General features: G+C 49.3%; 2 protein-coding genes across 3 annotated transcripts in view; both read left to right on the forward strand.

Moving 5' to 3' along the window:
- LOC122542100 (growth factor receptor-bound protein 2) overlaps positions 1-2,184 on the forward strand; it is a 56,297-nt gene extending 54,113 nt beyond the window's left edge. For both annotated transcript variants that reach the window (XM_043679466.2, XM_087978214.1), the window contains one exon: positions 1,916-2,184. In XM_043679466.2, the coding sequence (XP_043535401.1) occupies positions 1,916-2,095 (180 nt within the window). In that variant the 3' untranslated portion in view covers positions 2,096-2,184. The remainder of the gene's footprint in view (positions 1-1,915) is intronic.
- Positions 2,185-8,607: 6,423 nt separating this feature from the next.
- The window catches only part of sack1fb (scaffolding CK1 anchoring protein Fb), a 49,021-nt gene continuing 44,614 nt past the window's right edge, over positions 8,608-13,014 (forward strand). The window contains exon 1 of the mRNA XM_087978074.1: positions 8,608-9,206. Within this exon, the coding sequence (XP_087834200.1) occupies positions 8,757-9,206 (450 nt within the window). The 5' untranslated portion in view covers positions 8,608-8,756. The remainder of the gene's footprint in view (positions 9,207-13,014) is intronic.

Genomic DNA, 13,014 nt, shown 5'->3' on the forward strand with positions numbered 1-13,014 from the left:
CCCATTCCCCTTTGTGAAAGTTCCAGTTGGATTTCCCTTTTTTACACAGAGGTTGGTTTGTGTGTGGAATGAACTTCCTGAGGAAGTGGTGGGTGTGGGTACAGTTACAAAGTTTAAAAGACATTTGGATAAATACATGAATAGGAAGGGTTTGGAGGGATATGGGCCAGGAGCAGGCAGGTGGGACTAGTTTAGTTTGGGATTATGGTCAGCACGGACTGGTTGGGCCGAAGGGCCTGTTTCTGTGCTGGATGACTATATTCAGGCAGTGTATCCAGATCCCACCTGTATTAAAGAATGTTTTCTCATTACCCTCTGGCTGCTGTGTCAGTCTAATAGATACAGCAGAGACTTGTCAATCCATGCAATGGGTCCACACAGGCTCACTGCAAGTTCTGACAATTGGGTGGTAAGAAATACACAGTCAACCAGTCACAGGAGTGTTATGCAGTTCAAAGAACATGTAATAGTGACTCCCAATGGGAGGTATTCAGAGAAATGACCAAAAGCTTAGTCAAAGAGGCAGATACTGGGATGAAGGAGGAAACCAAGAGGAGGACAGAGAAGGAGGTTTCACGAGGGAGTTCCTGAGCTTCGGTTCGGAGCAGATGAAGGCTTTCTCCCCAGTGCTGGAATGATCAAAACTGGGAATGTGCCAGAAATCATGAGGGGCAGGGATAGGGTAAATAGACAAGGTCTTTTCCCCGGGGTGAAGGAGCCCAAAATTAGAGGGCACAGGTTTAGGGTGAGAGGGGAAAGATATAAAAGAGACCTAAGGGGCAACTTTTTCATGCAGAGGGTGGTACGTGTATGGAATGAGCTGCCAGAGGATGTGGTGGAGGCTGGTACAATTACATCATTTAAGAGGCATTTGGGTCGGTATATGAATAGGAAGGGTATAGAGGGATATGGACCAAGTGTTGGCAAATGAGACTAGATTATAGAATCATAGAGATGTACAGCACGGAAACAGACCCTTCGGTCTAACTCGTCCATGACGAGCTGATATCCCAACCTAATCTAGTCCCATTTGCCAGCACTTGGCCCATATCCCTCTGAACCCTTCCTATTCATATACCCATTTAGATTGTACCAGCCTCCACCACATCCTCTGGCAGCTCATTCCATACATGCACCACCCTCTGCGTGAAATCGTTGCCCCTTGGGTCCCTTTTATATCTTTACCCTCTCACCCTAAACCTATGCCCTCTAATTCTGGACTCCCCGACCTCAGGGAAAAGACTTTGTCTATTTACCCTATCCATGCCCCTCATAATTTTGTAAACCTCTATAAGGTCACCCCTCAGCCTCCAACACTCCAGGAAAAACAGCCCCAGCCTGTTCAGCCTCTCCCTATAGCTCAAATCCTCCAACCCTGGCAACATCCTTGTAAATCTTTTCTGAACCCTTTCAAGTTTCACAACATCTTTCCGATAGGAAGGAGACCAGAATTGCACACAATATTCCAACAGTGGCCTAACCAATGTCATATACAGCTGCAACATGACCTCCCAACTCCTGTACTCAATACTCTGACCAATAAAGGAAAGCATACCAAACGCCTTCTTCATTATCCTAGCTACCTGCGACTCTACTTTCAAGGAGCTAGTTGAGGATATTGGTCAGCATGGATGAATTGGACTGAAGGGTCTATTTCTGTGCTGTATATCTCTATGACTTTATGACTAATTTGATGGACACAGGGAATGTGTGGGAGAGGAGGAAGGTTGGGGACGGGTGGGTCCTCAGAGGGGTTTGAAAGCAAGGGGAGTAAAACTTGGGAGGAAGTCTTCAAAATCGCAGAGTGGCTGGAGAAGGGAGCCATTGGCAGTGGGCAGTGAAGAATATACCGCGCGATGACCATCATCCTGTCACCGAAACAGTTTCTCATTTGAAGTTTCCTGTTTGTTTGCAGAAACTCAGGAGGGTCCAGGCAATGTTTGATTTCTCAGCAGAGGCGGACGATGAGCTGGAGTTTAAGACTGGAGACATTATCGAGGTCTTGGACAACACAGACCCCTCATGGTGGAAGGGTTGTCTATGGGGAAGGATTGGTTTATTCCCAAGTAACTACGTGGCGCCAATTAACCGGTGACACCCCTCCTCCCCTCAGCCTCCGGAAAGTTGTTGTTTGTCTTTCCCGCTCCTCACCGTCGTGGTCAATAAAATATGTTCTTGATTTAACATTGACATTGTCATTTGTACACAGTCCCCTAGTCTCAGTATCCAACCACGTTTTGATTCAGGTACAGAAGTAAGCCATTTGGCCCATTGAACCTTCTCTACAATTGAAAATGGCCGACCTCAATGGCATTTCCCTCCACTTCACTGCCGGCGTGGGCGGGAAATTCCGAACAAGGGCCGATCCACCCAAACTTCCTGGGTTTACTGTGCCCGGCATTCAAAACACATGCAAAGTGCCCTCGCGTTGGAGTCTCCAGGTCAGATGATAACAAACAGCAGTCTCGAAGGAGAAGTCAGCAAGGATTGCAGCGAGAGTATCCCACAGTGAGCAATGTCAGTCAGAGTACTCACTCCCGTCTCCAGAAAACAAAATCTCCCTAAAAATCCATTGTCAGCTATCAGTTAGGGTTCAGTAGGATAAACACTTGCCTGTCAGTCAAAAAATCATGGGTTTAGATTCCTCCGCAAAGTCTTAAGCTGATAATCTTGTCTGGCACTCAACAGTGCAGTGCTGAGGGAGTGCCGCATGGTCAAAGGGTCAGTACTGAGGGAGTGCCGCACTGTCAGAGGCTCAGTGCTGAGGGAGTGCCGCACTGTCGGAGGGTCAGTGCTGAGTGAGTGCCGCACTGTCAGAGGGTCAGTGCTGAGGGAGTGCCACACTGTCAGAGGGTCAGTGCTGAGGGAGTGCCGCACTATCGGAGGATCAGTGCTGAGGGAGTGCCGCACTATCGGAGGATCAGTGCTGAGGGAGTGCTGCACTGTCGGAAGGTCAGTGCTGAGGGAGTGCCGCACTGTCGGAAGGTCAGTGCTGAGGGAGTGCCGCACTGTCGGAGGGTCAATACTGAGGGAGTGCCACACTGTCGGAGGGTCAGTACTAAGGGAGTGCCACACTGTCAGAGGGTCAGTACTCAGGGAGTGCCGCACTGCCTGAAGGTCAGTGCTGAGGGAGTGCCGCACTGTCGGAGGGTCAGTGCTGAGGGAGTGCCACATTGTAGGACCGTCAGTGCAGAGGGAGTGCTGCACTGTCAGAGGGTCAGTGCAGAGGGAGTACCGCACTGTCGGAGGGTCAGTGCTGAGGGAGTGCCGCACTGTCGTAGGGTCACCCTTTAGAGTACTCTTGGCCCAGTCTTCTTGCTGACCATAAGCCAACCAGTTTTGTGTGATCTTGCTGAAATCCCTTCCGTCCTAAGGGAGGGAGATGTTTGGTTTGAAATCTGACCAAGCTCACAGTTGGTTATCTGTGAATCAGGAAACAGTGTAAGAGTTTAGGAGTCATATTGAGAGAACAATCTGGCTGTGCAATTGAGGAGCCTTGTAAGTATCTCTGTGATTCAGTTGGACCTTTCCCCTGGGTTAAGCCAGTAGCTAAGTGGACATGTGTTTGCTCAGAGACAGTCAGTTCGAATCCTGCTCCAGTCCTCTTGCAAATGGGACTAGATTACTTCAGGGTATCTGGTCAGTTGGACTGAAGGGTCTGTTTCCATGCTGAATGACTCTCTGACTCTGAACACTGGTGAGATATACCTTCTGTTTGATCGCACTCCCAAGAATTTGCAGCTTGGGCTGTTCTCATTCTCCTTTAAATGCTACACAATCGCAAGTTGTTTTTGTTGAAACACAGAAACACCATAAACGAATGTGAAATGGTCACTGATTTCGCAGTAAAGGCTTTTTCCCAAAGTTCCTTGCGACTGAACTGAATCTGTAGCTCAGTAGCTCCAGGTTTTGATGGAGAAACAATGGGATCTTCCTTTGCCCCATCGTTTGGTAAATTGGGCAAACAATAGACAATTTCCCAGCCCTCTGGTAAAACTGTTGGTGGTACATTCTCAGCATCGTCACTGAGAGAAGACAAAAATGAAACCTCTCCCAGAACTGACACTCACAACTAGTCCCCTGGACTGGAGCAAGAACGTACATTTATCAAACACCTCTTGTAATCTCAGCCTGCCTTACCTATTGCAAATCTCCAGCTACAAATCTGTCTGGAATTTATAGTCATCGTCATTTTGTCAAATCTCTGCGCTCAATTCAAGAAATGTTTAAGCGCCTTCTGTGAAAGTACAGCAAGTGGCAGAAGCTGATTAGAATATAAGAACTAGGAACAAGAGGAGGCCATTCTGACCTTCCATTCAGTACGATCATGGCCAATCCCAGCTCAACTTCTGCTCCACTGTCCTGCCCGCTCTCCCATCACCCTTCAACCCTTTACTACCCACTCTCCCATCACCCTTCAACCCTTTACTGCCCACTCTCCCCTCACCCTTCAACTCATTCCTGCCCGCTCTCCCATCACCCTTCAACCCTTTACTACCCGCTCTCCCATCACCCTTCAACCCTTTACTACCCACTCTCCCATCACCCTTCAACCCTTTACTGCCCACTCTCCCCTCACCCTTCAACTCATTCCTGCCCGCTCTCCCATCACCCTTCAACCCTTTACTACCCGCTCTCCCATCACCCTTCAACCCTTTACTACCCCTCCCATCACCCTTCAACCCTTTACTACCCGCTCTCCCATCACCCTTCAACCCTTTACTACCCACTCTCCCATCACCCTTCAACCCTTTACTGCCCACTCTCCCCTCACACTTCAACCCTTTACTGCCCGCTCTCCCCTCACCCTTCAACCCTTTACTACCCCCTCTCCCATCACCCTTCAACTCATTCCTGCCCACTCTCCCATCACCCTTCAACTCATTCCTGCCCACTCTCCCATCACCCTTCAATTCATTCCTGCCCACTCTCCCATCACCCTTCAACCCTTTACTACCCGCTCTCCCATCACCCTTCAACCCTTTACTACCCGCTCTCCAATCACCCTTCAACTCATTCCTGCCCACTCTCCCATCACCCTTCAACCCTTTACTACCCACTCTCCCATCACCCTTCAACCCTTTACTGCCCGCTCTCCCATCACCCTTCAACCCTTTACTACCCACTCTCCCATCACCCTTCAACTCATTCCTGCCCGCTCTCCCATCACCCTTCAACCCTTTACTACCCGCTCTCCCATCACCCTTCAACTCATTCCTGCCCACTCTCCCATCACCCTTCAACCCTTTACTACCCGCTCTCCCATCACCCTTCAACCCTTTACTACCCGCTCTCCCATCACCCTTCAACCCTTTACTGCCCGCTCTCCAATCACCCTTCAACTCATTCCTGCCCGCTCTCCCATCACCCTACAACCCATTCCTGCCCGCTCTCCCATCACCCTTCAACCCTTTACTACCCGCTCTCCAATCACCCTTCAACTCATTCCTGCCCACTCTCCCCTCACCCTTCAACCCTTTACTACCCGCTCTCCCATCACCCTTCAACCCATTCCTGCCCGCTCTCCCCTCACCCTTCAACCCTTTACTACCCGCTCTCCCATCACACTACAACCCATTCCTACCCACTCTCCCCTCACCCTTCAACCCTTTACTACCCGCTCTCCCCTCACCCTTCAACCCTTTACTACCCACTCTCCCATCACCCTTCAACCCTTTACTACCCACTCTCCCCTCACCCTTCAACCCTTTACTGCCCGCTCTCCCCTCACCCTTCAACCCTTTACTGCCCGCTCTCGCATCACCCTTCAACCCTTTACTACCCACTCTCCCATCACCCTTCAACCCTTTACTACCCACTCTCCCCTCACCCTTCAACCCTTTACTACCCACTCTCCCATCACCCTTCAACCCTTTACTACCCACTCTCCCATCACCCTTCAACCCTTTACTACCCACTCTCCCCTCACCCTTCAACCCTTTACTGCCCGCTCTCCCCTCACCCTTCAACACTTTACTGCCCGCTCTCGCATCACCCTTCAACCATTTACTGCCCACTCTCCCATCAACCTTCAACTTATTCCTGCCCGCTCTCCCATCACCCTTCAACCCTTTACTGCCCACTCTCCCATCACCCTTCAACCCTTTACTGCCCACTCTCCCATCACCCTTCAACCCTTTACTGCCCACTCTCCCATCAACCTTCAACTTATTCCTGCCCGCTCTCCCATCACCCTTCAACCCTTTACTGCCCACTCTCCCATCACCCTTCAACCCTTTACTGCCCACTCTCCCATCACCCTTCAACCCTTTACTGCCCACTCTCCCATCACCCTTCAACCCTTTACTGCCCACTCTCCCATCAACCTTCAACTTATTCCTGCCCGCTCTCCCATCACCCTTCAACCCTTTACTGCCCACTCTCCCATCACCCTTCAACCCTTTACTGCCCACTCTCCCATCACCCTTCAACCCTTTACTACCCGCTCTCCCATCACCCTTCAACTTATTCCTGCCCGCTCTCCCATCACCCTTCAACCCTTTACTGCCCGCTCTCCCATCACCCTTCAACCCTTTACTACCCACTCTCCCATCACCCTTCAACCCTTTACTACCGCTCTCCCATCACCCTTCAACTTATTCCTGCCCGCTCTCGCATCACCCTTCAACCCTTTACTACCCACTCTCCCATCACCCTTCAACTTATTCCTGCCCGCTCTCACATCACCCTTCAACCCTTTACTACCCGCTGTCCCATCACCTGTCAACCCATTCCTGCCCACTCTCCCATCACCCTTCAACCCTTTACTAATCAAAACTCTCTCCATCTCCTCCTTCCTGGTTTTACTCAAAGTCCCAGCAACCACCGCACTCTGGGGGGGAGTGAATTATAGAGTCATAGAGTCATAGAGATGTACAGCATGGAAACAGACCCTTCGGTCCAACACATCCATGCCAACCAGATATCCCAACCCAATCTAGTCCCACCTGCCAGCACCTGGCCCATATCCCTCCAAACCCTTCCTATTCATATACCCATCCAAATGCCTCTTAAATGTTGCAATTGTACCAGCCTCCCCCACATCCTCTGGCAGCTCATTCCATACACGTCCCACCCTCTGCGTGAACAAGTTGCCCCTTAGGTCTCTTTTATATCTTTCCCCTCTCACCCTAAACTTATGCCCTCTAGTTCTGGACTCTCCAACCCCAGGGAAAAGACTTTGTCTATTTATTCTATCCATGCCCCTCATAATTTTGTAAACCTTTATAAGGTCACCCCTCAGCCTCCGACGCTCCAGGGAAAACAGCCCCAGCCTGTTCAGCCTCTCCCTATAGCTCAGATCCTCCAACCCTGGCAACATCCTTGTAAATCTTTTCTGAACCCTTTCAAGTTTCACAACATCTTTCCGATAGGAAGGAGACCAGAATTGCATGCAATATACCAGCAGTAGTCGAACCAATGTCCTGTACAGCCGCAACATGACCTCCCAACTCCTGTACTCAATACTCTGACCAATAAAGGAAAGCATACCAAATGCCTTCTTCACTATCCTATCTACCTGCAACTCCACTTTCAAGGAGCTATAAACCTGCACTCCAAGGTCTCTTTGTTCAGCAACACTCCCTAGGACCTTACCATTAAGTGTACAAGTCCTGCTAAGATTTGCTTTCCCAAAATGCAGCACCTCTCATTTATCTGAATTAAACTCCATCTGCCACTTCTCAGCCCATTGGCCCATCTGGTCCAGATCCTGTTGTAATCTGAGGTAACCCTCTTCACTGTCCACTACACCTACACTACACTTCGCTGTCCACTACAGTGGTTAGCACTGCTGCCTCACAGCGCCAGAGACCCGGGTTCAATTCCCGACTCAGGCGACCTACTGTGTGGAGTTTGCACATTCTCCCTGTGTCTGCGTGGGTTTCCTCCGGGTGCTCCGGTTTCCTCCCACAGTCCAAAGATGTGCAGGTCAGGTGAATTGGCCATGCTAAATTGCCCGTAGTGTTAGGTAAGGAGTAAATGTCTGGGTATGGGTGAGTTGCGCTTCGGCAGGTCGGTGTGGACTTGTTGGGCCGAAGGGCCTGTTTCCACACTGTAAGTAATCTAATCTAATCTAATCTAATCTAACCTCCAATTTTGGTGTCATCTGCAAACTTACTAACTGTACCTCTTATGCTCGCATCCAATTCTACACAGAGATTCATGAAGTGATTCCTCCTCATTGAAAACAACAAATTCTGGAGATCACAGCAGCTCATAGAGCATCCATGGGGGAGAGAGAACAAGCGAATGTTTCCAGTCTCGATGGCTCTTCATCAGAGCTGATGTGAACGTCATCTAGACTCACTTTCTCTCCATGGGATGCTGTCTGACCCGCTGTGATCTCCAGCTTTTGCTGGTTACAATTCCAACTCCAACACCTACAGTAATTTGCTCCTAATTCCTCCTCATCTCTGTGTTAAATCTGTCGGCCTTCACAACATGAAACAAGTTTTCCCAGCCCTTCAAAACAGCCCATAGCTTCTGGGAATGTGACTCACTCTTGTACTCACCTGATCGAAAGACAACCCTCCTTTATTAACAAACCCCGCCTCCCGCAAAGCAGAATAGGCTGCACTGAGCGACTCTACTTTATGGTTAGTTCAGGTTGCTTGTCAGTTGTTGTCTTTAGGGGAGGATACACCTGAGAGAGAAAGTTGCCTTACCTGTTGGACTTTGCTTGATATCCGTCCGGTAAATCAGCAAGAGAGAGGAAGAGAGAGAGAGAGAGAGAGAGAAAGGATCAGTCACTGAACATGGGCAGCTCACAGCTGGAGTGTTTGGCAGATAGTCACGTTAATGTTCGAATTACTGACAAAAATCCAGAGTTTTATTACTGTGAAAACCAGCGACTGGCCCTGGACGTGCTGCTGAAATCTGGTGAAGTTAATTTTCACAAGCTCCTGGAGAAAGAAGGAGTCAAAGAGTTTATTTCCTCAAAGGAGACTGAGCACATTCGCAGGAGCCACCACAGGTATGAGGCTGAGGGGAAGGACAGCACCAAAGACAGGAAAGCAGTGAGTGACAGCAAGTCGACATATTGGCCCGAGCAAAGTGACACACCGATACCTGACCTGGACCTGGGCTGGTCAGAACCTGTCACTTACCGAGGGGTCACCAGGGTCAATATCCATATGCACCCCCCGAGAAACCATGATCCCAACATCAAGGAGATTGTGCGTAAGATGATCCAAGAGGCCAGGAAGGTGAGTGATGGTCACAAACTCTTTCTATAGAACTCCCCACCATCACAGTGTTTCCAAGTTTAGTCTCTGTTGGAACAGAGTACACATGGCAACTGGACACAGCAAGATCCCACAAGTAATTTGTGATAATGACTGGAGAATCTGCCTTGATCAAGTTGGTGCAGGGATGTGTCTCAGACAGGACACTAGTGAGGGTTCTCCGACAGTGCGGCGCTCCCCCAGCACTGACCCTCCGACAGTGCAGCACTCCTTCTGCACTGACCCTCCGACAGTGCGGCGCTCCCCCAGCACTGACCCTCCGACAGTGCGGCACTCCCCCAGCACTGACCCTCCGACAGTGCGGCGCTCCCCCAGCACTGACCCTCCGACAGTGCAGCACTCCCCCAGCACTGACCCTCCGACAGTGCGACACTCCCCCAGCACTGACCCTCCGACAGTGCAGCACTCCCCCAGCACTGACCCTCCGACAGTGCGACACTCCCCCAGCACTGACCCTCCGACAGTGTAAGTGTACTGTAATCTGCAGGGAGAGAGTATAATTCTGAATTCTTGCTCCTTGAATCTGAGATGAGCCTGTGTCCTACCCCACACCAACCCCTCCCCCTGCCCAATGTTTTGTTTGTTTCGGTTTGAAGTTGCAGCCCCTTTATTTCAGCTTGGTTTCTCGATTCGCGGTGTTTTGTATGATCTACCCAGGTGTCAGGTTGCCTGTGGCACCTTGAATCCTGGTTTCCTTCAGTTTTGCAACAGACTCTGCACAGCCCCCTTCACTCATCTCCAGATCTCCCTCTCTCTAAACGTCACTTTGCCACGCCCCCTCTCTACCTTGAAAGAAACCCATTAAATCCCATCCTTTCAGTCGGGTGCTTAATCCAGTTTGCTCACTCTGCCCTTCCACTGACTGTGGTGTTGGACTGACATCAATCTAAGAGCCTAGGTTATGAGATCAAATCTTATGGAGACACAAGGTGAAATGTGGATCAGGTTTTAAAACCTGCGATCAGTTAGTGGGACCACAACACCATTGGAGTGTCCTCAGAAGGAAAATTGGCCAGTTTTGGTCTACATGTCACTAATTTTAAATTCATTCACGGGATAAGGGCATCGCTGGCCAGGCGAGGATTTATTGCCCATCCCTAATTGCCCAGAAGGAAGTTAAGAGTCAACTCCATTGCTATGGGTCTGGAGTCATATGGAGACCAGACCAGGTGCGGGTGGCAGTTTGCTTCCCTTCAGGACATTAGTGACCCAGATGGGGTTTTCCAACAATCAACAATGGATTCCTGATCATCATTAGATTCATAGTTCCAGATTTTTATTGAATTCAAATTCCATCTGTAGTGGCTGGATTCAAACCCTAATCCCCCGAACATAGCTCAGGTGTCTGGATTATCAGTCCAGTGATAATACCACAAGACCATGGCCTCCTCTTCAGGGGAAGAAGCCAGTAACACTGGGAACTAAAGGTACTGCTGGTGCTGGAGCACCTGACTGAGGTTTATCGGATCCTGTTAAGGTTCATTAGTACCTATCATTCTGGGCAATGTGACTAACTCCCAACTGCACTCTGATGAGACCTGACAAGATTTACACTGTGAGTTACACATTGGTTTCAGAGGGTTACGCAGTGGTTTCAGAGGGTTACACAGTGGTTTCAGAGGGTTACACGGTGGTTTCAGAGGGCTACACAGTGGTTTCAGAGGGTTACACAGTGGTTTCAGAGGGTTACACAGTGGTTTCAGAGGGTTACACAGTGGTTTCAGAGGGTTACACAGTGGTTTCAGAGGGTTACACGGTGGTTTCAGAGGGTTACGCAGTGGTTTCAGAGGGTTACACAGTGGTTTCAGAAGGTTACACAGTGGTTTCAGAGGGTTACGCAGTAGTTTCAGAGGGTTACGCAGTGGTTTCAGAGGGTTACGCAGTGGTTTCAGAGGGTTACACAGTAGTTTCAGAGGGTTACACAGTGGTTTCAGAGGGTTACACAGTGGTTTCAGGGGGGTTACACAGTGGTTTCAGAGGGTTACGCAGTGGTTTAACAGGGTTACACAGTGGTTTCAGAGGGTTACACGGTGGTTTAACAGGGTTACTCAGTGGTTTCAGAGGGTTACACAATGGTTTCAGAGAGTTACGCAGTGATTTCAGATGGTTACACAGTGGTTTCAGAGGGTTACACAGTGGTTTCAGAGAGTTACGCAGTGATTTCAGATGGTTACACAGTGGTTTCAGAGGGTTACACAGTAGTTTCAGAGGGTTACGCAGTGATTTCAGAGGGTTACACAGTAGTTTAAGAGGGTTACGCAGTGGTTTCAGCACGTTACACAGTGGTTTCAGAGGGTTACACAGTAGTTTCAGAGGGTTACGCAGTGATTTCAGAGGGTTACACAGTAGTTTAAGAGGGTTACGCAGTGGTTTCAGCACGTTACACAGTAGTTTAAGAGGGTTACACAGTGGTTTCAGAGGGTTACGTAGTGATTTCAGATGGTTACACAGTGGTTTCAGAGGGTTACACAGTGGTTTCAGAGGGTTACGCAGTGATTTCAGAGGGTTACGTAGTGATTTCAGATGGTTACACAGTAATTTCAGATGGTTACACTGTGGTTTCAGAGGGTTACACAGTGGTTTCAGAGGGTTACACAGTGGTTTCAAGGGTTACGCAGTGATTTCTGATGATTACACAGTGGTTTCAGAGGGTTACACAGTGGTTTCAGAGGGTTACACAGTGGTTTCAGAGGGTTACACAGTGGTTTCAGAGGGTTACGCAGTGATTTCAGATGGTTACACAGTGGTTTCAGAGAGTTACACAGTGGTTTCAGAGGGTTACACAGTGGTTTCAGAGGGTTACACAGTGGTTTCAGAGGGTTACACAGTGTTTTCAGAGGGTTACACAGTGATTTCAGAGGGTTACGCAGTGGTTTCAGAGGGTAACACAGTGGTTTCAGAGGGTTGCACAGTGGTTTCAGAGGGTTACACAGTGGTTTCAGAGGGTTACGTAGTGGTTTCAGAGGGTTACGCAGTGGTTTCAGAGGGTAACACAGTGGTTTCAGAGGGTTGCACAGTGGTTTCAGAGGGTTAAACAGTGGTTTCAGAGGGTTACACAGTGGTTTCAGAGGGTTACACAGTGGTTTCAGCACGTTACACAGTGGTTTCAGAGGGTTACACAGTGGTTTCAGAGAGTTACGCAGTGATTTCAGAGGGTTACACAGTAGTTTAAGAGGGTTACACAGTGGTTTCAGAGGGTTACGTAGTGATTTCAGATGGTTACACAGTGGTTTCAGAGGGTTACACAGTGGTTTCAGAGGGTTACGCAGTGATTTCAGAGGGTTACGTAGTGATTTCAGATGGTTACAGAGTAATTTCAGATGGTTACACTGTGGTTTCAGAGGGTTACACAGTGGTTTCAGAGGGTTACACAGTGGTTTCAAGGGTTACGCAGTGATTTCTGATGATTACACAGTGGTTTCAGAGGGTTACACAGTGGTTTCAGAGGGTTACACAGTGGTTTCAGAGGGTTACACAGTGGTTTCAGAGGGTTACGCAGTGATTTCAGATGGTTACACAGTGGTTTCAGAGAGTTACACAGTGGTTTCAGAGGGTTACACAGTGGTTTCAGAGGGTTACACAGTGGTTTCAGAGGGTTACACAGTGTTTTCAGAGGGTTACACAGTGATTTCAGAGGGTTACGCAGTGGTTTCAGAGGGTAACACAGTGGTTTCAGAGGGTTGCACAGTGGTTTCAGAGGGTTACACAGTGGTTTCAGAGGGTTACGTAGTGGTTTCAGAGGGTTACGCAGTGGTTTCAGAGGGTAACA

Source organism: Chiloscyllium plagiosum, unplaced genomic scaffold (assembly GCF_037043375.1).
Source record: "Chiloscyllium plagiosum isolate Xiang-an unplaced genomic scaffold, Cpla_swu_hap1 HiC_scaffold_33, whole genome shotgun sequence".
In the NCBI taxonomy this organism is placed as follows: domain Eukaryota; kingdom Metazoa; phylum Chordata; class Chondrichthyes; order Orectolobiformes; family Hemiscylliidae; genus Chiloscyllium; species Chiloscyllium plagiosum.